The sequence below is a fragment of the Gadus macrocephalus genome, chromosome 22 (assembly GCF_031168955.1).
Source record: "Gadus macrocephalus chromosome 22, ASM3116895v1".
Lineage (NCBI taxonomy): Eukaryota > Metazoa > Chordata > Actinopteri > Gadiformes > Gadidae > Gadus > Gadus macrocephalus.
The window spans coordinates 4,123,799-4,150,407 of NC_082403.1; the positions used below are offsets into that span (position 1 = coordinate 4,123,799).

A 26,609-nucleotide genomic window follows, 5' to 3' on the forward strand; every position below is an offset into this window, starting at 1 on the left:
GCGTTTTCGTTTGAATTTTTGTATTTCTCTACTGATTGCTTCGACGATGCAACATTAAAAGTTACTAACAGCGACAATTGCGGTCATATTTGTGTAAAAACGGTACAAAACCATACAACAAACAATAAAACAAACGTTGCAAGGAGAAGTCCATTGCATTGGCTAAAGCCAGGAATATTGCCAGGGCAGCATTGCCCCCTAATACTTCCTTATCATTTGGTTAATAAAATGGTAATCTATCAGTTGTAGCTGATAATGGACTTATCCTTGCAACGTTTGTTTTATTGTTTGTTGTATGGTCTTACCGTTTTTTCACAATTATAATACCGTACTGTTTTTTCACAATTATATGACCGCAATTGTTAAACGTTCTGATGACTTTATTCTACCCGGTTGACACAGATAACGATTGACGTGGTCCGGAAATTCCCACCACAAATCCTTTTACACAGTAAATCGAGGTTAGCCTACCTGGACAACTCACAAGATCATCTTTCACTTCCTCAAATGAAGTTAGGGCTTATAGGACTTATAACTTTGTTTCGTGACGCATCCTCCCCCACACCAATTGTTAACAATCATATATAACACGAAAAATAAGCAAAGAACTTTACCTCAAGTCTATCCGTAGCCACTTGCCGCACTCGAGGGATTTCATTCCTCTTCAATGAAACACTTTTTGGGTTCTTTGGGTCAGCAGCTCTTTTTGTGAATGATGAAGTCATCCTTATCAAAATGAGCACTGCAGACACGGTAATCCTTCTGCATTAGCGTCTTGATTGGCGTCTCAATGTCTTTATTCAGAACAATAAGCCACTGGTCTACCAGACATTATTTATAAATATAAATTATATAAATTATAAATTCCAAAACTTTCCTCCTTGAACTGAACTCTGGCGCATTCGGCATTCGACTTGTATGGACTTACTGTAAACACGGACCTACCGGTAATGCTTGTTAAACTGTCTTTTTAAATAAACTCTGGGTTTGCAAACGAAGTTGTTTGTGCTACGTTTTATGTGTAGGGACCCTAGTCATGCTACTGTAGAGGTTTGGTGCTATTTTCTAACAATATTAGTGGTTAAAAAATGCAGATTTAGAAGTGAAACTCAATGCCCCAAGCCAACAACATGGACGCCAAACATTGCGCCCGGCAAACTATAATACTCGATTTTCAATTAAAAAGGTATCTGGAGGGCTTATTTGATGGGTTTTCATGCCAAAACAAAGATCCTGGGTTCAATTTGCGCCGGAATTACACTTTAAGTTAACTTTATGCAACTTATCACGTATTGCAGCGAGCGTTCGGACCTGCGATTGGGCTATCGACGTTCACGTCTCGTATGCAATTTGCTTTGTTAATATAATGTTTGGCTGATAACCTCTGTGTAATAGCAGTGGCACTATCTAACCCACCTACAGCAGCACATTTATATACCATGTTCCATTATTTCAAGAGCTTTTAGAGGGCCAGGGGTGTAGAGGTTTGAGGTTTAGTGGTGGACACACATTTGTGTGCAGTACAAAGAAAATGTGGCTATGGCTATGCTTATGATCATTTAAAGAGCAAGTTGAACATGTGGCAATTTTGTTCATACTATGGTACAACATTTGTTTCAGTGTTTCATACTTGATGCCAAGAAGATGATTGTTACTACTGTTAGTAAACGGCAATGAAAAACAATATGAAAATAACCCAATATTTTCTTATTCAGTTATAGTGATCAATGTTTGAGATTGTCTTTATTGGTGATTGATACAAACAAAATACATTTTAAGTACTGAATATAAAATGGCCGATCAAAGAAAACCACATCACAACTCTCTTATTTCAATTTTCAATGTCTTTCTACGATTGTTTATGATTGTAGACAGACATAACGATTGTTTCGTTATTCAATAGGTAGCTATCTTGATTACATTGTTAAGGCATATTTTAAAATATTTCAATTTCCAGAATAACAATTTGAGTAATTAGAGAAAACAACAAAAGCATTGGAGCTTTTTCATGCAGAAGTTGGTCACTTCTGCTGGACAATGCCCGCTATCTCTCTCAACAGCTTCTCCTTGATGTTTAATACGTTTTCACCGGCCTTCTTCATCAGATCCTCAATCATCTCAGGGCTGTAAGCTCCCTGGAATGTGTGATACTTGTCTCTGTAAGCCTCCAACTCGCTTCCTAAACACATCACACAACATTTGACTTGGTGAATTGTACACGCTGGGTTCAATATGTTTAGTGTCTGTTTACTGTATTATAACCTACCACAGTTTGCAACGTTGAATAAGGGTATGTGGATCACAGTGGGGGCTTTCTTCAGCCCCTTGAACACGTAAAAATCTTTGTCCGTTTTTGTGTAGTTGATCGCTGGGAAGGAGATGTCCAATTTCTTACACTCTTTAGCTGTTTCCGTCAAAGTCTGTGAAATTAAAAGATAGACAATTAATATTTTTTTTTTTTAAAAAAAGCTTAACATAAGAGCAAGCCATTTCATCTATAAGAAACAAAGATTTTGATATGGATGTTTTACAGCATTAAACTAATATGTTACTATTTCTTCTTCAATGTTCTGCATTAATATTTCAACAGAAAACCCCAAAAATGCATTAGGTTGAAACCTTACAAGCAAAATATTTGTTATCCACTGATCTTATCTTTACATAAAGAGGTTGTCTGTTCAACTAATATTTGAACAGACAAATATTTCACTTCCTCACTGTCAAAGTGAATTGCCTAATTGGTGGGTCACTCCGTTTGATTTACTTGCATTGAGCGGGTAAAAAACAGACGGTTCTTAATGTTATGATGTTCACAGATTATATATTACAAAACGTTGCAATCACAGTTACAATTTTTTGCATGTGGAGAATTTAAGCAAGCAAGTTTGTTTTATCTTCTCCATCTCCTCTGCTATTTCTTTACCGGGGATTTGAATGTTCCTCAGGTATGGACTTCTTACCTCCATTGGATTTCCTGCACTGAAGTCAAAGGAGATGATCAGATCTATTTCTCGCTCAGCTCTCAGTGCACTCATGTAGGGAGAATTCTCCAGCAAACCGGCGTCCTCAAAGTGAGTGGTTTTCCTCTTCAGAAGCCTTTGGCCAAGATCTGAAGCTTAAGTCAAATCAAGAAATACGTTAAGCCATGTCTAAAATACATGAAATAACTTTTGTCAACAGGGAATGAAAATACGGTTCGCTGCATTGATTTCAGAGACCACAGCATAAAATCTACAGGCCTACCGTTCATGTGATGGAGGAAATTATAATTGGCTCCCCAAACATAGATTGACTTCAGCATCCATTCGACAAATTCCGAGATGTAAAACCTAGCTTTGAAAATCAAAGTAATTGAATATTGAGGTTATTAAATACAATTCATTGGAATTGTTTGAATGAGGCTTACAACAAAAAATACTGCACACAGTAGATTTGTACCATTCTTCAAGTCTGGAAACCAGCTGAAGAAAGATTTGCAAATGTCCAATTGGAGTCCAAGTGCCAATTGCTTCCTGGACTTCAGATCTGTTTTGACCCACTCATCTTTGTTGATCCTCAAATCTCTACCGCTCTCCATCTTCTTCCCTACAGTATTTATAAAATAATGAGAATCATATAATGCAACAAATGATTAAATTTTTTGATTTTCATTTATTATTCATCATTCAACTAAAACATGTATTGATCTTGTGACCAAATGCTAATGTGAGACTCAGACCACTGTGGCTCACTAATTGTACTTAGTTCAGTAATTGTCAAGAACTTAAAAATATGAGTCAGTTGTAAGGTGAAGTCACTTGCAGAAGGTACCTTTGAGAAGGTCATTCAAATCATCCACCAAATGAGTCTCGTCCTCTCTGATGATGTTATTGTAAAGTTTTAACGCCTGGAGAATTAACCTTGGCCCATCATGGCTCTGCAGCTCCTCTCCTAGGGAAAGGTCAACATTGTATTAATGATACAAATATTATATATATTAAAGTGTACCCTTCATAAACTATAATACACAACCCTTGATAAGAAGAGGAGAGTATCACCACAGTATTGTACAAAAATATAATCTGCTAATTTTTGATGATTTGTTAATTTCCTATGTTTAAGATAAAATGATATTGCCCATCCTCTCTTAAATACGCGTCTGATCAGTGAGACATGAGTCAGTGAGAGGTGACTCATTTTATAGGGACTCCAATCAAAGCCCTACATAGAATTTATCCAGCACGTAAATCAGACTCCACATCTCCAACACGACTATAGAGCTTGTATATCGTGACATATTGTGTTTGTATTGTACTTATATTTTTGCATCTCTGCCGATCTCTAAATCTAGCCTGAAGCTAACTGTGGTGTTGTGAATGGTCCCTGATTAATATATAAACAAATAAATTAGATAAAGTGAGGGAGAAGAAGAATAACTAGGACTGCAAGCCTATGCACCGCATATCCTAGGGTCTGCCATATTAAAACAAATCAAGTGTGTAGTCATTACTCCTAGAGGCCATTATGCCTACGTCAATGTTCTTTAGCACAATTTAAAGTTCATTATAAAATGTCCCTGTACAGAAAATTCTAACCTGACAACATTATCGGTCTATAGGCTATTTATAGGCTGTAGGTGATATCAATACGGAATGATAGTAGCCAAACCGTTCAATAACAATAGGTATCAACAGATGCACTGTATACTGTGGAGAACTAGGAAAACCTCAGCACCCCCAAAAGGGCTGAGTAAGGACAGCGAAGGCTTACAGCTAGAATACATTTGGGAATGGTGATAGATAATCATTTTGTCAGGTGTGTGGAACTCATCCCACACAGAAATCAGACTCCACATATCATACCAGTTTTAAATGCCTATAGGGCTTGTACATCATGACCAATTTGTATATTTTGCATCTCTGCACAGGGAACACAGAAGAAAACTTGCCTGAAGTTAATACGGGTGCATAGGTCCTGATAAATAAATCATAACCAAATGAATAAATCAATAGATAAAGAATTAGGATTAGAAAAAGTAGTAGGCTAATGCTTACTTTTGACACTGTCGTTCAACTTCTTCAAAAGTTCTTCATTATAGGCATTGCTGGCACCTGCGACACATACAGAGAAAAATGAATTGATGGATGGAGGGATGGATGGATTGATAGATAGGTGGATGGATTGATGAATGGATAGATTACCTTCAAGTGGGTGAGCTGGTAGCTTCTCATTTACTTTGTGAAGGGTCTTCACAAAGACATCCACTTCCTCGAAATCAGAAGCCTTCAAGTCCTCGTGCCAATCAAAAAAGGAGTGGCATAAAGCTGAAGTGACTGTGTGAATCTCTTTGTCTTGGTCTATGCTGTTCTTCCCTTTGAAGTTGAGTTTCAACGTACAGCCATCCAAACCCGTCTTTCCTGTGTACAACAGGAAACAGTGAGAAAACCAATTCAAATGAACAATATCAGCGAAGCAATGATTGTTAATTATTATTAATTTGTATATAAATGTCACCTTCAAGCAGTTCATTTGCGGTCTGAAGCAGGGGAGCAGGGTCACAGCCGCTGTACTGGCAGAGCTGAAGGTCTACCACAGTAGAAAGAAGCTGAACCCCATTGTGGTCCTTTAATGTCGTCATGTCTAAGGACAACATATGTTAGTACATACTGATTGCTTGTTACAAAACAGCATGTTAGCTATGGTGATATAAGGTGATATACTTTATGGCATACCTTTAAGCCATTCCTTCAATGTCTTCAGAATGACCTCTGAGTCAGCAAGAGCACTTCCACAAAGACCTAGGAAAAGGCAGACTGTTAAAATGACACTGAAGTTGAAGGTAGCAACGGCAGTTTGTAGTTGTTGTCTTCACATACCTTGAAGATATGTCATGTCCATCTCAGGTTTTGGCGTTGTCAGAACGCCCTTGTTGAAGATACTTCCAAAACTGGAGGTTTCCACAAAGGCTCCAGCTAGAGTGTACCCCACCTCATGGGGGGTTAGCTCAAAGAAGGTTTCTGTACAGTAAAACACGAAATTCGTGTTGATTTGTTAAATGGTTTGAATGAAGGTTAACGTTGAATATCGACCTAATTACGATGTCTGAAATAGTTGAAGTGTCAGAGAAGGCGGAAGGCTGTGAGAAGCGCCAAACGCAAGTAGCTTTGTGGGCGGTTCTATGTCGTACAGGCTTCGCCTTTTAAGGCTATCGATATTGGGTTTTCCCTAGGCGTGAGCCGTAGCACTGAAACAATTGTAATCCCCGCCCACCAACAGCGTGGGCCTCAATCACATCCGCAGAAGATCCTGTAGCATACTGAAGTAAATAAATAGATATTATGGACTCGAAGACTATCCGCATCTACAAGACATGTAACACGGGTTACATCTTGCCGTATGACGGCCATGAGGTGTGCAAGGGCTGCCTTGGGCATGAACATGCCGTCTTGGCGCTCTCGCCGCTCTGTCTGTGTCGCGACAAGTTGATATTTTGACGGCATGTTTGCAGTCTCCGATGAGACGGCTGCATGACCACATGAATTTCAAACTTCAAATGGCTCAGTTTATGGCCAAATAATATGGCCTAATTCACACATGGAATAGCGTTTTCTTTTTTCGTCCCAAATCAATTTCGGCAAAGAAAACTTAGCACACATATGATATGCGGTAACTGTGATTCTATTTAATGATACGCAATACATTAACAAACATCGTTTCTTATCAGTATTGTATGCATTATCGTTATCGACTTGTGTTCCTAATATGCATGTGTCCCCCTGTTAATATACATTGCCATGGACTGTATAATGTGTTGTGTGTTTAGTTTGCGTGTGTTTAAACAGACACACAAGCGCACCCGCATTCATTCATTATTTTACACATACACACGCGTGCGCCCGCATTCATTCATTCTTTTTAACACTCACTCACGGTAAAACAATGTTTTCTAACGATAAAATACTCATCAATCCTAAAAGTTATGGGCTTGTACACGATGTCTGTGTCAAGAAAATATGTGTTTGCTGTATGGTGTTTGCAGACGCATTGATTTAAAAGTACAACTTATTACCGCTGTATCCGCTGTTCTTTCCCAAATCATTTACCAAGGATGTGTGGCTAGGTAGATGAGAGAAGCAAAGTGTATGCGCGAGGTGCACAAGCAACATTATGCATGCACCCTTAAAATAGCATCTGAACAACGCGCCACTGACTTCAAACCAGGTATTTCCTGGTTTGTGGCAGAATTGTTTTCTGAAACTGCAAAATAGCACCAGGGAACGTTTGCGCCAGAAAACGCCTCCTCCTTTCGCCGAACCGCCCCTTGGGGCGAAAGATTATTCCCTAATTTACTGACGCATGGCGGTGGAGGGAAAGAACGCTCTGCGCCAGTTGCAAACTAGCAACGACACATGCGACACATTGCAGAAAGTCAATTGCGCCGGATGCAAGATAGGGCCCTTCAACTTCAACCCACTGACTTACATTTTAAGAAAAAAAGCCGAAAAAGGGTAACAGTTTAAAAAGTTGAAAGAGTTGCCTTGAGATAGCCATCATGTCGTTAAAGAGCTGGACGTTTTGATAGTTAAATGGTTTCTGTAGCTGAAAGTATGCAGGAGCAGTTAACTGCACAGATAACATCCAAACGGAATAAAGAAAACTTAAGAAGAACAGTAGATGTGCTTGCAGTAGCAACCACACTAATAATTGGGTATTGGTATCGGATATTTGGAAACCTTGTGATAGTCTCAATTCCATTACTGGATATTTTCAAAACCAATTGCCAAATAGAAATGTATTGACCGCACTGGTATTTCATAGTTACCGCGTAGCAGATGTTCGTATTTACAATCCTGGTCGATGACTGTATAGATGGGATATGGATCTTTGTCATGGCACGTTTGGTAGTTGGAGAGGGTCGATTCGTCTATCTGAGGAGAAATATGGATCCAAATAAAGGATTTCCCAAGATAGAAGTATGCTATAGAAATATACTTTGGAATTATATTTTGATTATTGTTTTCCTACTTTCTTGACAATCGTAGTCACTAACAGTGCAGCCCAGACATCTGTCAGTGAGAAATTGTCATTTGTTTGTTGATATTTTTTCAGTTTCCAAACTCTGTCCTTCAGGCTGACACTGCTGTGCCCAAGTCTCTCCACAACAACCTTTATCTGCTTCATGTCTGATGACCAATTAGCCTTTTCATAAAGAGAAGCCATGCACCTGTTAGGAAGCAGAATACCTTAATTTGAAAGCTGCTGTAGGTCAGAGTCAAAAGTGTAAAAGAAAGAAAGCAGAGAAGTACATGAAGAGAGCAATATACCAGAGAAGAGATGCCCTCATTGGTCACAAGTGAGCCGGCAGTAGTCTCAAAATGGAAATGGTCCCATACAGAGGCAGGCGCAGTTAACCAGAACAGATATAATCACAGAGAATTTAACTATAGCTGACAAGTTACCAAAATAATATAATAATAAACATGCTTGCCTACAGCATGTTTAAAGGGGACCTATCATACCACCAGGTGTGAGTGTGATTAGCCATTACAAGCCGTTTTCAAAATGTGCAGCATTAAGTACATTACCCAGAAATGTCACAGTCTGGCTCTGTCCTTGAGTTGCCATTCTCCACCAGAGGTCAAAACTCTTCCCCTGCTATACAGATCCTGCTTCCATCTGCTATCTGCAATCACTTCATTCCCCACACCTTCCTTGTCCATCTTCCCCCCAGAACCTCAACCTCTTTCCCTCATCAGCCAATCCCCATTTTTTGCTGTTGCTGTTAATAGAAAAAAGAAGAACTCCTTGTTTTCCGTAGTATCGGGTGGCATGCCCTACCATGTTGATCCAGAGACACCACTCATGTAGAGGGCAGCGTCCAGAAGTCCCTGCTCCCCCATCTGGGACAGGGAGCCCAGCATTCCTACCATGGCTCGCTCTCCCCCTCCAGAGCCAAGTATAGCGATGTTGGGTACCTTACTCTACATGGACAAAGCAGGCTCACTGAGTTACTACACTCATGACAGTATAGACTTAAGACAGTTCTGCACCACACTCACCAAAGAACAAGGAATGTTGTTCTTCACCAGCCATTTCTGAACAGAAAGCTTTCTACCAGAACGGTATATATTTTCCCCTTCACTGAGCGAATGCCCGATCCTGTTTTAGATCAGATGCAAGATAATATATACTTTATTAATCCTAAAGACATGACATGGATTCAAAAGTCTAAAACAATAAGCCATGTAACTCAATAAAAAGAAACACAGGGCGAACAGTGACATACTTTAATGCATTGGAATTAAAAATGTATATCAACCTGACTTTGTGACCTTGTGCCATCTGGAAATCCTCTTTGGAGCGGGTTTACTAAAAAGAAATGGATGAAGAATTAAAGAAGTTGCAATCTTTTCTAGTTCTATTGCCTGTGCCAAATTTTTCCTTACATACCCAGGAAACTGCTGATCCTACTGCTTCTCCACCGGTCTGATTCACTGCAAGATTATCAGTTGACTTCTGCATGTTTTATATGTATCAGAGCAGGGAGTGGCCTTCCTGGGAAATTGATAAAATCAATCCAGAGTCTTCCCCCAACCCCTGATCTAACCCACCACCAGATTGTGATCTGTTGACGGTTCCGCCCCTCTCTTCACCCGAGTGTCCAAAACATGCGTCCTCAGATCGGATGACACAATCACGAAATCAATCATCGATCTTCGGCCTAGGGAACTCTGGTTCCAGGTACACTTATGAGCATGGCAAATGGTAAATGGTCTGCATTTATATAGCGCTTTATCTGTAACCAGTGGCCACCCAAAGCGCTTTACAATATTGCCACACAATCACCCATTCATACACACATTCATACACCGACAGCGGAGTCAGCCATGCAAGGCGACAGCCAGCTCGTCGGGAGCAGTTAGGGTTAGGTGCCTTGCTCAGGGACACCTCGACACACGCTAGGAGGAGCCGGGGATCGAACTAGCAACCTTGCGGTTACCAGCCAACCCGCTCTACCTCCTGAGCTAGTGCCTCCCATAATAAGCATCCTTATGTTGAAACGTGGTGTTTGTTAAAGACGATCCATGACTCGCACAGAAGTCTAACAACAGACGACCGCTCTGGTCTAGATCAGGGCCCTGTACCACGAAGCTCGCTTAGAGGGTTAGCGAGGTATGTTGAGCTCCAAGCCTGGGTTAGTTGTACCACGAAAGTCGATCTCTTTTAGCGTCGCTGTATCACCATGGTGACTTATGCTCGCAACCAAACCTGGTCGGGACCAGTTCGGCTTAGTCTAGCCGGAGATCGGCTACTTAAATCGGCGTGCGCAGCTTCCTAGCCCCTCCTCCGACAATGGCGTCACCATTTTTGGGTGTTCCCGTGGACCTCGGCGCACGTATCGTACAGGCGTCTCTCCGGAGACAGAGGGTTTTACGGGACATAACCGATCCCTGGCATTGTCTGACGATATTCAGATTTCAGACTTTATTGTCATTGTGCAAACAACGAAATTGGGGTTCTTCATGAGAGATACAGATTCTCATCAGAGGGTGTTCGTTATTTGATCGTCCTTTGGACCTTATGTAGACAATGCTTACTGTTGCGCATTGTGTCTCTGTGACAGAGTGCTAGAGTGGAGGTAGCGCGTCAGTCTTGAATTTCTGCGCGGGGGGTTCGACTCCCAAGTGACGCGAATTTATGTGAAGCTTAAAAAGTCCCAATTCTCATGCATATGGAATACTTATTCACTAAAGCTTATGGAATTATATTTTTGTGCTTATTTCGAACTTGAACCCATATTTTCAAGGCCGTGCTGGCACCACATCTATGGGGGTATAATGCATGATGATAGACCGGCGAATTTGATCCCCGGTCGCTGGCGTTCGGGTCTTATACTAATCCACTACGTTACAGCCGCTACCTCTGAGCGGTTGATAACATGCCATACATTTCTTACATAGGGTGTTTTTAAAGTGAATTCCCTAAATGATAGAATAAGGCAGGATGGACGTTGCTTATGCATTTTTAAATCATCATTCTATTTGGATTAATGGCAAACAATTCTGCATTTGGCATAGTTATTTTATAGACAATATGCAGAATCTTTTCACTTATACGCATATAGACTGCTTGATCTATCGTAAAGGTGAGAAAAATGACGCAAAAAACACCCCTTTCACGTGAACGCGCACTGAACCTAAAGCGGAAAACCTGGTTCAAATAATTGAATCTAAAGTGAGCTTCATGGTACCATTTAACTCTGATTGCGAGTTGCGGCTCTGTCGAGCCAGGTTTTCCCAAGAAAGCCTGGGTATGTTCAGCGAGGTTCGTGGTATAGGGCACAGGGAGACCGTTCCTCCGCACCACGCCCCACCAGGTGTCTCCATCGTTGCCCACGTGGGCGTTGAAGTCTGTACTACGGAGTCCCCTACTGGAGCCCCATACAGGACTCCATTCAGGGTCCCCAAGAAGGCAGAATACTCCGAACTGCCGTTCGGTGCATACGCACAAAGAACAGTCAGAGTTTGACCCCCCACCACCCTTAGGCGGATGAAAATGAAAGGAAGTCTAATGATTGATTGTTGTATTGTTTAGAATCAGAGAATTACATCAGTCTCATCAAAACAAATAATTGTAAGAGCACTGCGATTTGACTATATTCAATAATGCAATGTGGATATCTCTATAAAAGGAGAAATCAAATACAAAATATGGGTTTATCCTTCAAGATACTGTCAAGAGTAGGCCTAAGACCTAAGACACACCTACCCACTTTATTAAGTTATTTTTTCAGATAACAGGATATCAATCTGGGGATTAAGATAGAAAGATAGATAGATAACTTTATTGCCATGTCAACGCAGTTGATTGGAATTTGTTTAAGTGCCTCACAGGTACTGTGAGGCACAGTACCTGTCTTTTATGTACCTTACAGTACATAAAAGACAATGACACATAGAATCATTCAAACCAGTAAAAGATAAAAAGATCTTGTAATATTGCAGCTTCCCATAAAGTGTATATGCAGTCTATAAAATGCAGAGTGCATATAGGACAGGGTTACTCCTGAGTGCCTGAGCATTGAGGACTCTAAGAGTGGCAGGGTATGTGCTATGGCAAAACCTGGATGTTATACCCTGAAGACTTTGCCCTCTTTCCAGAGGGCAGTAGTTTGCAGAGCGAAATGGCAGGGTGGTAGGGATCGTCTAGCATTTTCTGCGTTTTATGGCTAGTCCGCGAGGCGTAGATGGAGGCTACAGATGGGATGGCATGTCCTATGATTTTTGATGCTGTGTGTGTGCAACACCTTCTCCAACTGCTTCCTCTCTGAAGAGGTGGAGTTGCCATACCAGACAGTGATGGAGAATACTAGAACACTTTCCACTGTGGCTCTGTAAAATTGGAAAATTGCATCCCTAGCAACCCCAAACTTCCTGAGCTGGGGCAGAAAGTGAAGCCTCTGGTGGGCTTTATTTAAAATGAGGTTGGTGTTGACCTCCTACTTCAGGGACTGACAAATGGTGGAGCCAAGAAATTTAAAGCTGGACACCTTAAAGTCTATGATCAATTATTTTGATCATAGAGCTGCCACTTAGTCTGCTCTGTAGTCTGACTTACAACTGTTACTAATCAGTCCTGCTACTGTTGTGTCGTCCGCATATTTGAATATTTTAACATTGTCAGAATGGGACACACAGTCATTGTTGTACTGTAGAGAGTAGAGCAGAGGAGAGAGGACACATCCCTGTGGGGCCCCAGTGTTATGATTAGTTGAGTTGGAGAACCTTCATTACAATGGAGGTCAGAGCAACAGGCCTGTAGTCATTCAGACAGCTGACATTTGATTTTTAGGTGCAGGGATGATTATAGCAGATTTAGAACATGCAGGGACTTTGCACTCACAAAGAGACCAGTTAAAAATATAAGTGAAGACAGAGGCTAGTTGAAGTGCACAGCTCTTAAGAGTAAGGCAGACACACTGTCCGACACTGTTGCCTTCCTCACATTCTGTTTATGGAGCAGGGCTCTGACTTCATTGCCTCGTGAGACCATCCTGATCTCGCGAGCTCCATTGTATTTACTCGCAGATCAGTGGTAACCTGCAATGGAGAAAATTGGAGCCGATCGCTAAATGACCGGCCAATCAGCATTGGTTTGAGGCGGGTTTAGGTGTGGCGCAACGAGAAGCACCTGTTCGGTCACAAAACAACACGCCGGCTTCCGTTGATCTCATTGGTTGATTTGGCCCGTCTATCACCAACATAGATGGTGACAGACAGATGGTTTATCCAATCAGCTAACCAGTATTTTCGCCCCTTCCCAAAGTTTCTCCAACGGAAGGTTCCCAGATGGATATGCTGAGCAAATGTGAATCAATCCATCTGGCGGAGTCAAGTTAGTAGTAGACGGCTATATCTAAATGCTTATTCTGAAGCTATAATAGCTATTATTATAATAGCTATTTCACACTTGGAAAAACCCTACAAAATAACACCCTAAATAGTGGACTATATAGGGCAGAAGTGGACCAGTTCAAACAATGTCATCCCTTACAGTGCTCCAGTCAGAGCCAGCAATCAACCGACAGCATTGGTCCTCAAAGTGCGGCCCGTGGGCCAATGGTGGCCCGCAGAAACATTCCTGGCGGCCCACAATGGCATATAGATGTAAGTTAAAAAAATATATACATTATGTTAAAGGTTAAAATTAATTTTAACATAAATTAAATAAATATAAAGAGAAAAATCAACTCTCTCTAGCTTTCAAATAAATCCTGTTATTTGTTCGTTTTAATCCGACTGTACATTACTTTGAAAGGATGAACCTCAGTTTTGTGATTTAGACCTCACTTGACCTCACTCCCAGAGGTCCACGGTGTAATGTTTTCTTTCGCCACTGGGATGGTGACGTTTGCCGACCCTCAGTCAAATTTTGGGTTCCTAAATTGGCCCTCAGCTATCAAAACTTTGAGAACCCCTGACCTACAGCGTTAAACAGATAAAACACGGTTACATCCTACAGAGCTTTTTTTAAAGAACAGCTTGAATATGGCACAATGTTACACTACAAACATTACTGCAAGGGAACTTGTCTCATTGTTGGTGAGACACAAACATTTGTGTGATAGTGTTTGGGTCCTATTTGATGCCAAGAGGACGCTTGAAAGAACTCTTGTGTTTGGCTTAATGGCAATCACACACCATTGAAAGGTACACCAATATTGTCCAGTCCATCATGGTGATCCATGTTTAAGCTTGTGTTTATAATAATAATAATAATACATTTTTATTTATAATGCACCTTACATCAACTCAATGACCTCAAAGTGCTACAATGCACATGAAAAAGGATAGAAAACAACATGAAATACGTTAAAACTTGCATGAAAAGAAAAACAGAGAAAAACATTTAAAATAGCAGTTTAGCCAACGGCTTTTCTAAGAAAATGGGTTTTCAGGCCTTTTTTTATGTAACGATTTGAAGTAGGAGATGTACAAGGATCCAAGGCTTGTTATTTGGAAAGCAGCGTACAGTTCTCATTGGAACAACAATGTCCATAAAGAATTTCAGGTAGTCAGTGGTGCAGTGTGTGACCCCCTCAGTAGTCCCTCACCTATACGTAGAGGCAGGGGCGCAACAGCCTACTTTCTGGAGGGTATTCAGCAATACTGTGTAGAACGATTCAGTCTCGATTCAGATACGATAATAATCATCTTTTTTTTTTTTATTATTAACTTTTGGATTATAACAGAGTTATAAAATATCAACTTTATAACTCCGTTTTTACTGGGTCTATTGACATGAAACAAAGACTTGCATAGAGATTGAAGTAAAACAAAATAACCATAAACAAGTTCCTTTATTTTTCTTGTTATGATCCGCCTCCTCTTGATACACTGACATAAAAACGACTGTCTTTCAACCACTTTGAAAAGCTTTCTTTCATCCCTGCGCACCCTTTCTCCTTCCCAATCTTTCTTATCTATGTTGTGACCCTGAGGGCTTTCTTCTCTGCCCCTCCGTATTGAGGTACGTGTCATCAGATGACAATGCGGTTCAAATGAAGACACCCTGGCGCTCGCCTCCAGGGCGTGGTCGAGGAGGCGGCCACTGGAGCGCCGCGTGGGGAGGAGGGCCTTATCAGTGACGTTCCTCTGTTATTGATCATCATATCATGTACACAAACGCTGTTAAATACAGAAAATGCCGACTCAAAATGTCGCTTTGGCGCCCCCTCTGGTGCGGCGCCCCTATGCGCCGCATATAGTGCATACCCACTTTTTGCGCCACTGCGTAGAGGGACTAGGCAAGGCTGTCCGCTGAGACCAATTCTGTTCGACCTCGACATCGAGCCAATTGCGGATCAATACCTGGATCCTAACAGGTATTGATGGAGGGTTCAAACCCACAAATTGTCTTTATATGCAGACATTCTTATACTTTATCTATCTGACCCCAGCATCTATATCCCAAAGCGCTGGAAATCATTTCTAACTTTGGTAAGATCTCAGGATATAAAATCAAGCTTACAGATTTAATTTGAAGCATTCCCATTGAAAGAAACTCCTGACTCCCTTGGCTTTGCATATCTTGGCATATCAGTAACCCTTGGATACAGTGATTTATTCAATTATAACTTTAAACCAGCCCTGGAGTGGCTCAAACAGGACACCGGTCCATATAACACATCATACAGTATGAATAGTTTAAAAAAAGGAGTTACAAAAATACATAAAACTTGCATATTAGCCTGGCCCTATAGGATATACAGGCTATTGCACCAATGCCGTCTTAACCTAGAAGTGAATCTAAAGCAGCTTTTCAGAGGGCTGACTAGGGCTTCAATTATGAGGTTCTCTGACTTGGCCAGGCGACACACAAAACTAAACATCAGTTGTCTTAAGAATGCCTCACAGTTCTATTTCATGTAGGCTACGCCGTCTAGGCTTCGCCTTATGGGCTTGTCCCGTGCGTGCGCCTGCGCGCGCTGAAAATTCAAACTATGCACCTATCAGCGTGGGCACCGCCCACATTTCCCACGGTATCGTGTCTATATAACGCGGTGTATACCGTCGCTCATCCTCCCTTTTCTTTCAGCACTTGTGCTTATCAGCGAGAAATTGAGAACTACAATTAAGAAGATGAGAACTTCAACACGGATCTCCCAAGCCGGTGGCAGCGGCTCGGGCGAGGCCGCGGACAAACGGCCCTTTTCAGGGCCACCTGAGAGCGCTCCTAGAGCTAGGTCCTTTTCAGGACTCCTATGCGCCTCCTGTCCCGCCTCCCTGGCACCGGGTGACGGGCACTTGGCGTGCTTTTGGTGCCTCGGCGCCGACCACGCCGCGGCTGCTATGGCGGCCCCCGTCTCCTGTGCCGCCTGCCGGGAGCTGCCTGAAGAGGGGATCCTCTCCAGGCATCTCTTCTTTTCCCCTGCGGTGGAAATGGCTGACGCCATCGACCTGTTCGGACCTGACGTCGACGATGGCATCATCGACGCCTCCCTGGACGACGTCTTCGGCGACTCGGCGTCCGGTTTTTCCCGCTCTCGGGTTACAACCGCCACGTCATACAACACGAGGGTCCGCGCCGGATGACCGATCTCTTCCGGGAGATCATGGGTGAGGCGGCGGCCATCAAAGGGATTCCCATGCCGGTCCCGCCTCTCGCCCCCGTATCTGACGATATGCAGGGCGAGTGCTTTCGCACCCCATCTTTTTCCCGGCGGGTTACCCAGTGCCCCTTGTTCCCGCCTTTGCAGCACTTGTTTATTGCTGCCGGTGAGGACCCTTCGACCCTGAAGGCTCCGGTAAGATCCTACACGGATTTCACCAACGTGGAGGGGTGGGCCGATACTCAGGCGAGGGGGATTCCTCGCCTGGAGCCTCCCCTGGCAGCGCTTCTCTGTCCGGGCGCCGGGCCCCTTAACGAAAAGCCGCTGCCCCCCGACCGCCTCCAGAAGCAGATTGTCGGCCTAACGGACAGGGTGTTCGTTTGTGCCTCTCAATCCGCGGCGGTGGTCAACAACATCGCCCTGCTCTCCTCTGCCATGGTCTCCTTGTCGGCTGACAGGGAGGCCTACGGCCCGGAGGAAGCCGCGAGATGGCTGGCGGTTTCCCGCTTTTCCAGCGCCATCCTCCAGCTATGCCAGCCGATAGCCGTTTCGGCCGGCCAGCATATGGCGTGGGCTACCATGATTCAAAGGGTCATATGGCTCTCCCACACTGCGGTGCCGGAACGAGAGCGGGCCAGCCTCGTCCAGGGTCCACTAGCGCCGTATGGCCTATTTGGTCCCAGGTTCTCCGAGGTGCTCGCGCACCAGCAGTCAGTCCGTGAGAATCGTTCCCGGTTCGGGACGATTCTCACGGGCTCCTCCCGCCAGCAGGCTGAGAGGAAGCGCGGTCTAGGCCGGTTCCAGCGTCCCAGCGTTCCGACTCCAGCCCCGGTGCAGCAGCCGCAGCCGCCGCGCACGGGGAGAGCAGCAGCGCCACAGACCGGGAAGTTCCGTACGCTTGCTCCTACTTTTTCTTTCCCTATTAAAGAAAAGAGTAAAGACCGTTCGGCCGAACGGCAGTACATGGTACCTAAAGAGCGATATTCCCCAGGCCACCTGCGTCCTACTCTTGTGGTGCGCTCATCCATGTTGCCTATTTCCCCCTCTCAGCCCGGTGGCTGTAGGGTGACGGTCGGACGGCGTGTTCACATGGCCTCTGGTTCACCTGCTTCTAAGAAGCGGTGTCCCTTGGAGCCTCATGGACGGATCAGAGTCTCGTCGCACGAGCCCGTGGATACGGCCGCTTGTACCGGTCTCCTGGTTCCCCACATTATAGGTGAGGAGATGGGTCCGCGCGCTGTGGCTACAGCCTGCGGACAGCAGGCTGCGGCCGGACGGCTCGCTCCCTGTTCAGCGGGCACGAGCGCGACGTCTAGACAGCTCGTTGTTTTTACAGGTGCTAGTTCTGGTACGTCTCCTACGCTCGCTGAGCCTCCTCCCTTTCGTGGGAAGCCCCCCTTGGTTCACACGCAGTGTGGAGGCGGTAGGGGCAGAGGAATACGGGTTATTCCTGGACGGTCTTCCTCAGCTGCCGGCTCGCCCTCTCTCCAACCGCTATGCGTGTTGGCAAGAGCGGTGCGTTCTGCCATCGTGGTTGGACACCACGTTGAGATGGGGCCATCCCATACAGTTCAAGCGTCGTCCCCCACCCTTTATGGGGTTGGTGGAGACCACGCTACGGGACCCGGCTGCGAGCACGGCTCTGGCAGCAGAGGTGGCACGTCTCTTGGTAAAGGGGGCCATCACTGTCGTTCCCCCCCACGAGTCTCACCTAGGTTTTTATTCCCGCTACTTCCTGGTTTCCAAGAAGTCAGGGGAAATGAGACCTATTCTGGATCTTCGCGTGTTCAACAGATTCGTTGCCACGAGGAAGTTCAGAATGCTCACGGTCGGAGCATTGTTCCGGTGTGTGAGAGGGGGCGATTGGTTCACATCCCTGGATCTCAAGGATGCTTACTTCCACGTCCCTGTTCGGCAGGCGCACAGGAAGTTTCTCCGCTTTGCCTTTATGGAGATGGCGTACGAGTACCAGTGTCTGCCGTTCGGCTATTCCCTGGCTCCGCGCACCTTCTCGAAGTGTGTGGAGACGGCGTTGGAACCGCTCAGACGTCAGGGAAAGAGGATTCTCTTCTACCTAGACGATCTGCTTATTCTGAGCAACTCAGAAGAGACCGCGAGAGGGGACACCATGTTGGTGATAAACCATCTCTCCTTCCTGGGTTTTGCCATCAACTGGGAGAAGAGCTCCCCACTCCCCAGCCGGCAGACAGTCTACTTGGGGCTTTGCCTAGACTCAGCCACCATGACTGCGATGCTTTCGCCTCCTCGGCGAGACGCCATCCTGTCGGCGCTCTCCCGTTTTCATGTTCGCAGAAACGTGACCGCACTGTCCACCATGCGCCTGTTGGGGCTGATGGCAGCTGCCCACCCCGTGGTCCCCCTGGGTCTGCTTTTTATGCGCAGACTCCAGCGGTGGTTTGCTCGCCAACGGTTGGACCCCAGGCGACACAAGCTCAGGGTGCTCCTCGTCCCCCGTTCGGTGTCGCCAGACCTGGAATATTGGAAAGGACCCTCCGCCCTTCTCAAGGGTGTTCCCCTGGGCAGGGTGGCGTCCTACGTAGTGGTCTTCACGGACGCCTCGTTGACGGGTTGGGGAGGAACGTGCCTCTCTCACTCGGTCGGAGATGAGTGGCGCACGCCCCCTACAGCACACATAAATGTGTTGGAGCTCGACGCTGTGAGGAAAGTGCTGTTGCATTTCTTTCACCTGGTACGCGGCCGCCACGTTCTGATCAGGACAGACAGCGTGTCGGCGGCGGCGTACATAAACAGACAGGGGGGAGTCCGCTCCCCTGCTCTCCACCGAAAGGCGGTCGAGCTCTCATCAGTATCTCCGCAGTCTGAGAGCCCTGCATATCGCGGGCGCCCAGAACTTTGGGGCGGACCTCATGTCTCGAGGCGGTCCCCGCCGAGACGAGTGGCGGTTACATCCCGACATTGTCAGACTGATCTGGCAGAGGTTCGGGACAGCGCAGGTGGACCTCTTCGCGTCCCGGGAGAACACGCACTGCAGGTGGTGGTTCTCCCTCAGCCCTCGGGATCTTCCCCCGTTGGGGATAGATGCGTTGGCACACACACCTTGGCCGCGGGCTCTCTTGTATGCGTTTCCCCCGCTCCAGCTGATCCTTCCTCTTCTGGAACGGGTCAGACAGGAGAGACTGTCCCTGATATTAGTGGCCCCGGAGAACCGTTCAGCTCTGTGGTTTCCAGAGCTGGCCGCGCTCTCGCGGTCGGCGCCTTGGCCAGTACCATTCAGGCCGGATGCGCTTTCACAGGCCCACGGGACGGTGCACCACCCGCCCGATGTCTCGGGACGGCTGTTGGTTTGGCTCCTGAGAGGTTGATCCTGCAGGGCAAAGGTTTGCCTGAGACGGTTATCAACACTATTCAGAGTGCTCGTGCGCCTTCTACTTCTTCCCTCTATGCGGCGAAGTGGTGCGCCTTCTCTAATTGGTGTGAGACGAACCACGCTGTCCCATCTCAATGCGAGGTGGGAAGCGTGCTTTCGTTTCTGCAAAAAAGATTGTCCAGGGATCCTTTCGAGCCTCTCTCAGGCCCCTTTGGATGCCCTGTCATTTAAGACGGCGCTCTTGTTGGCCTTGGTTTCTGCCAAGCGGGCCGGTGAGCTAACCGCTCTGTCTGTCAGCCCAAGTTGCTTGTTGCTAAACGAGGACAGCTCCTTCGCGTTGCTCAGACCTAATCCTGCGTTCCTCCCGAAGAACATTAATAGTTCTTTTCGGTCGAGGGATATTGTGCTTAAGGCTTTTCACCCCCCGCCTCATTCTAGTGAGGCGGAGGCGGAGTTGCATCTCCTGTGCCCGGTTCGGGCGTTGGCTATGTACGTGAATCGCTCGGCAGCGTTCCGCTCCACACAACAGTTGTTTGTGTGTTATAGCGACGCTAGCAGGGGCCGCGCTCTCTCTAAGCAGCGGTTTTCTCGCTGGGTATGTGAGGGTGTTTGCCTAGCCTACTCTCGGCAGGGCTTGGCGCCACCGTTGGGCGTTAAAGCTCACTCCACACGGAGCGTGGCCGCTTCAACGGCTCTACTCAAGGGCGTTTCGGTGGAAGACATCTGCGCGGCTGCGTCTTGGTCTTCCCCCGGCCCCTTTGTCCGTTTTTACATGTTAGACATGTCCAGGGGCTCACTCGGCAACTCTGTGCTAGAGTCCGGGACCCCTTTTACGGCTTAAGAATATAGACATGTTCTTTAAAGCGTCGTGGTTGGTTTTCCTCTCGCCGGCTGGCGAGTTGGACTTGATTACCAGTCTTACTCCCCCACCTTTTTTCAAATGAAAAACAGGCTAGGGGGTTTTTCTATTGGCTCGCCAATTGTCTGGTGGTTTTGTTTACCAGTGTGGCACTCCCGCCGTTTTCTTCAAATAAGAAACGGCCGAGAGAGTCCCATTATTGGAGAGCCGAATTCCGTAGCTCCGCCCCGGTGGTAGCGGACCTAATGGAAACCTAGTTGCTCTGGTTTTTCTTTTCCTTTCATGGTTTCCATGAAGCACGGAATAGAGCCGGAGTCTTTACAGACTCACTTTTTTCTCCCTTGATCATTGCCTTGCTTGATCTAGGAGGAATTCGTTTTTTATAAAGCTGTTGTGTTTTACACTTCCTTGGCTTTTTGAGTCTTAATGTGTTCTGGTGACTTAGGTCTTTTTGACTGGGGTCCAGCAGGAGTACATTGATCGGGCTCCGCTCGCAGCTTCACCTTAGCCCATAAGGCGAAGCCTAGACGGCGTAGCCTACATGAAATAGAACGATAGTTATGTTATTATAACTCTAGTTCTATGATTGTAGGCGTAGCCGTCTAGTTTCCCACCTGCTGTACCCTCCAATTGCTGAAAGAAAAGCTTGGAGGATGAGCGACGGTATACACCGCGTTATATAGACACGATACCGTGGGAAATGTGGGCGGTGCCCACGCTGATAGGTGCATAGTTTGAATTTTCAGCGCGCGCAGGCGCGCGCACGGGACAAGCCCATAAGGCGAAGCCTAGACGGCTACGCCTACAATCATAGAACTAGAGTTATAATAACATAACTATCGGTTGGCACTCTAGTTGACGCAAACAATTGACTGGCACTATGCCACCTAGGGACATGAAGCACGAAGCAGCAACCTCATTGCATCATTGTATGCTACCTTGAGCCTATGCATACTCTTTTTCTGATAGTTCGACCACAATTGAGCAGTATATAAAGGTGTGATGTAGGTTCTTAACAGGGAGCACTTCACAGAGTCAGAGCACATAGAGAACTTCCTTCTAAGCAATTTTTACTGCACGGTCGGTAGAGGTCTTTGTAATCCGTCCAGTCATCGGATATGACATGAACTAGGTATTTAATGTCCTTACACACAGCAAGAGGACTGTTTGACAAATAAAAGGTCAGAAAAGTTGATTTCCTGTCCTCAGCACTTATAATTATATGGCTTTTCTTAGCGTTATACTTTATGTCATGTCCAAGGCCATACTGAGAGCACACCTTCAGCATCTGCTGTAGCCCAGCACTAGGTCCCAGGTGAAAAAATATTATACTTCAACTACACTTTTGAAAGGATGTACTAATGCCGCTTTTCCACTGCATGGTACCAGCTCGACACGACTCGACTCAGCTCGCATTTTTTGCGTTTCCACCGCGGTACCATGGTATCTGGTACCTGAAGTGGCTGCTTTTTCTAGTACCTACTCGCTCTAGGTTCCAAGCGAGCTGAGCCGATGCTAAAAGGTGACGTCGGCAGACGGCCGGCGACTGATTGGCCAGAGAGTGTGACGAAGTCACGAGAGCGACATGGAAACCATGCTGGTAACATCCATAGCAGCGCCGCAGCCAACATGTTCCACTTCTCCAACTTCTTCAACATGCCAGCTAATAATAGTAATGCGATCGATGTCCTCCATTGTTGTTATGTGGGTTCTGTCCATGTGTGGGTTGCGTATGTGTTGTTTGCGTCGCGTACACAAATACGTCACGGCCCTTTCGCGCAGCCGACCCCGCCCACGTCCAGGAGGTACTATTTGCGGTGGAAAAGCACCCGTGCTGCTACCGTGTCGAGTCGTGTCGTGTCGAGTCGTGTCGAGTCGAGCTACATGTGCGGTGGAAAAGCGGCATAAGTCCACTTTTAGTATGCAACTGTATTCTGTACTAATTTCGTCGCATTCAAGTATACCAAAGTGTACTAAGGTATACCTTAAGTACTACTATAGGTATACTCCAGTATACTCCAAGTGTAAATAGTACATGGCACAACTTTTGACAACCTTTAAGTGTACTGAAGTACACTAGTGAAAAGTATGATTTCTAGCATTTGAAACACACTTGCAGTACAATAGCATTATATTACCAGTGTGTTTGAAATATACTTAAAAAGGCATTATGGTTCAATTGATAGTAGTATATAAGTCTATTTTGAACACACTATTATCATACCTCTGTCATATTTCAAATTAAATTCAAATACACTTTCTGACTATATTTAGTACTTTTTAAGTCTGCCATTATGTTAATTAAAATGTATTTATAGTCATTTCTATCACAATTGCAGCATCAAAGGCATGCACTTTAAGTACAATGTTATTATACTCTAATGAGGAGCAGAAGTGTATATTGAGTGTATTTTATCACTGCTTATACTACATAATAGAAGTGTATTTTTAACACACTATTATCATTCCTGTCATATTTCTAATTAAATTCAAGTACACTTTCTGACTATATTTAGTACTTTTAAAGTGTGCAATTATGTAAATAAAAATGCATTTATTATGTATTTATAGTACATTTGTGTCACAATTTAAGCATCAAAGGCATGTACTTTAAGTATAATGTTATAATACTATAATGTAGAGTGGAAGTGTATATGAAGTGTATTTTATCACTACTTATACTACAGAATAAGTGTATTTTGAACAAACTATTATCATACCTCTAATATTTCAAATTAAATTAAAATACACTTTCTGACTATATTTAGTACTTTTTAACTGTGCCATTATGTTAATACAAGTATCTAATATTGATTTATAGTACATTTTTATCACAATTTAAGCATCAAAGGCATGTACTTAAAGTATAGTTATTATACTATAATTTAAAGTGGAAGCGTATATTAAGGGTATTTTAAGTACAATACTGTTATACTGCTAAGTACTTTATAAATACTACAGAAATATACTTACAATACATCACTATTATACTTCACATGCACTTCTTTCTGGTACCATTTTAGTACACTCCATGGGTGCTATTTTGTTCCATGACAAAAAACACTTAAATTGTACAAACCAAAACTTTAATTTAAATATTAATACAAACATACATTCAACAACACCTAACTTTAAAACGTCTGACATATATAACATATATAATAAAGCTACTGAGGAGCAACCTTGGTGTAGCCCTCATTATTGCATTTCCTCCGCAGCAGGGCCCGGATCTCACTAACCATGCTGTTGGGGAATTTCTCCCTGACCGCGTCTGTGAATACAGGAAGGATGCATGTGATTTAAGACTTAAGATAAACAATATATTACATTGACACAGACTAGTGCTTGTGCCCATTGGGGGCGTGCCCGTTCGGAGCGTGCAAAACGTAAAAAAACACAGCCCCCGGTACGCCACGTGCCCCCGCTACGCCACGTGCCCCCGCTACGCCACAGGCCCCCGCTACGCCACAGGCCCCCGCTACGCCACAGGCCCCCGCTATAAAATCAACTCTTTCTATTAGGCTATCATCATTACCGTAACATTCCTACATTTTACAATACAAATACGACATAAAGACGCTCTCAGGTGCAAACGTAGCCCCCGCTACGCCACAGGCCCCCGCTACGCCAGTTGATCCAGTAACTTTACTTCGATTACTAAATTCAAGCATTATACTTCGATAAAAGCAACTCTTTCTATTAGGCTATCATCATTACCGTAACATTCCAACAGACTATAGCCAAAGTTAGCTGACGTTACAAAGAGTATTTCGGAATCATTTCACTACCGTTTTGGAACTGACTTACCTCCAACGAAAAGCAATTTGGCTGCAATAGGCTTCGCCTCTTGTTGTCGCCGTTGTGTAGTATTTTGATGTATTTTCTGCTCTAACGGAGCCGTCTTGGAAATAAAACAAACCAAACATTGTCATTGTTAGACCCGGAGATATTCGGTGCTCACTGCTCAATTTCAAATAGAACACTAACCGTCCGCGCCAAGTGTATTTGACTACACCACCAATTGGCGCCCTAAATACTACATTCTCATTGGACGTCGATTTGCAGCCGCACATTGATTGGATGGCCCTTATAAACTTGCTATTTTCAAATTTTGGTTCTAGCCTTGGATTTTCTTTAATAGTTAGTCGTTGGAGCTAGTAAAAGTAGCCATTTCAGTATTATTTATCTGTAATTTTTTGATTAATTCAACACTTTGGTTGTGATGATGTATGAAATAACCCATTCCATCAATTTACAAGTGGAATTTATGGAAATATACTTAAATAAACTTCTAATGAAGTGAAATTAAAGTATACTAAAAATAAAGCATTTTAATAGTGTATTACTAAGTGTACTTTTCAGAATCACACTGAATGACAACTACAAGTTTTTGCAATTTAGTATACTTTTTCTAAGTACACTGAAATACAGCTTAAAATTAACTTGCATTAAAGTGAACTGTAAGGAAGTATACTTAAATTCACTACTAATAAAGGGAAATTTAAGTATACTTTAATAAAGCATTTTAATAGTGTATTACAAAGGACTTGAAACAAAGTGTACATTTCAGAAGTACACTAAAATACCACTTTAAGTATGTGCAACTTAGTATACTTTTTCTAAGTACACTGAAATACAGCTTAAAATGTTTTTGCATTAAAGTGCACTTTATGGAAGTACACTTAAATACACTTCTAATGAAGTGAAATTAAATTACACTTTAAAAAAGCATTTTAATAGTGTATTAAAAAGGACTTGAAACAAAGTGTACTTTTCAGAAGTACACTAAAATACCACTTTAAGTATTTGCAACTTAGTATACTTTTGCTAAGTATACTGAAATACAGCTTAAAATTAACTTAAATTAAAGTGAACTTTACGGAAGCATACTTCAATACAATTCTAATGAAGTGAAATTAAACTACACTTTAAAAAAGTATTTTAATAGTGAATTCCAAAATACTTGAAAATGAGTGTACTTTTCAGAAGTACACTTAGGTACATATTACAATACACTTACAATAAAGTACACTTTTTATAAGTACACTAAATTACCACTCTTAAGTATTTGCAATTTAGTATACTTTTTCTAAGTACACTTAGGTACAATTTAAATAAACTTAAAATAAAGTATACTTTTTAAAAGTATAAAGCAATACCACTTTAAGTATTGCAGAATTAGTATACTTATTTTTAAGTATGTTAAAGTTGAATTTAATGACATCTATTGTGAAGTACACTTTTTAAAAGTATATGTTAAGTATACTTTAAATTAAGCACAAAAGGTAAAAGTATACTTGTACTAACTTTTGTATAATTGAATTATACTTGTAATACACTAAAGTATACTACTTTTTCACCTGGGGTGGACAGAGCAGGTCATCTGCATACACAAGACAGCCGTTTTTTAACCTATTTTAACTGATCTGATAATTCATCCATATAAACATTCAATAAAATAGGAGACAAAATGCCTCCTTGCCGCATTTCGTTACTAACACAGAATGGAATAGAATAGAATACATTCTATTACTACAATACAACATTGTCTCATTTAACCTGAAACGTTTGATGGGCATACCAAAACACTAAAATTCTCACAAAGAATTTAGGGGCACCTCTATCTAGCAATTTTACAAACAATTGTTCATGATTACTTCTATCAAAAGCCTTTGATGCATTAATAAAACATAGGAATACAGACGAATTCAGCCTTGTATACCTGAACACAATCTCTTTAAGAGCATAGATTCACGAGTCAGTTCCATGCTTTATTTTGAACCCAAACTGATTGTCTGTAGTAAGGACAT

At 43.6% G+C, this 26,609-nt stretch overlaps 1 protein-coding gene across 4 annotated transcripts; it reads right to left on the reverse strand.

Annotated features, from left to right (window-relative positions):
• Positions 1–1,770: 1,770 nt before the first annotated feature.
• Positions 1,771–9,471, reverse strand: LOC132451284 (cytosolic phospholipase A2 gamma-like). 4 transcript variants are annotated; one of them, XM_060043654.1, is made up of 15 exons: positions 9,039–9,471; positions 8,818–8,960; positions 8,005–8,203; positions 7,802–7,907; positions 5,856–5,996; positions 5,712–5,777; positions 5,494–5,619; positions 5,181–5,396; positions 5,034–5,090; positions 3,811–3,930; positions 3,439–3,585; positions 3,244–3,333; positions 2,961–3,109; positions 2,267–2,420; positions 1,777–2,179 (listed from the first exon to the last, which is right to left on the reverse strand). In XM_060043654.1, the coding sequence occupies exons 2-15, from the start codon at positions 8,907–8,909 to the stop codon at positions 2,022–2,024; spliced, it is 1,821 nt and encodes a 606-aa protein (XP_059899637.1). In that variant the 5' UTR covers positions 8,910–8,960; positions 9,039–9,471; the 3' UTR covers positions 1,777–2,021. The 4 variants fall into 4 exon arrangements, with proteins under 4 accessions (XP_059899638.1, XP_059899637.1, XP_059899636.1 ...); XM_060043652.1 differs by having other exon boundaries at positions 1,778–2,179; positions 2,961–3,115; XM_060043653.1 differs by lacking the exon at positions 9,039–9,471 and having other exon boundaries at positions 2,961–3,115; positions 8,818–9,032.
• Between the last annotated feature and the right edge of the window lie 17,138 nt (positions 9,472–26,609).

Bases quoted from the DNA above. Each gene is read 5' to 3' on its own strand.
- LOC132451284 (XM_060043653.1), bottom strand. From the start codon at position 8,909: ATGGTAGGAATGCTGGGCTCCCTGTCCCAGATGGGGGAGCAGGGACTT. The intron at 8,204-8,817 runs GTAGGGCATGCC...GCTTCCTAACAG, and splicing joins GGTGTCTCTGGATCAACATG to GTGCATGGCTTCTCTTTATG. The intron at 3,116-3,243 runs GTAGGCCTGTAG...ATTTGACTTAAG, and splicing joins TTTCCTCCATCACATGAACG to CTTCAGATCTTGGCCAAAGG.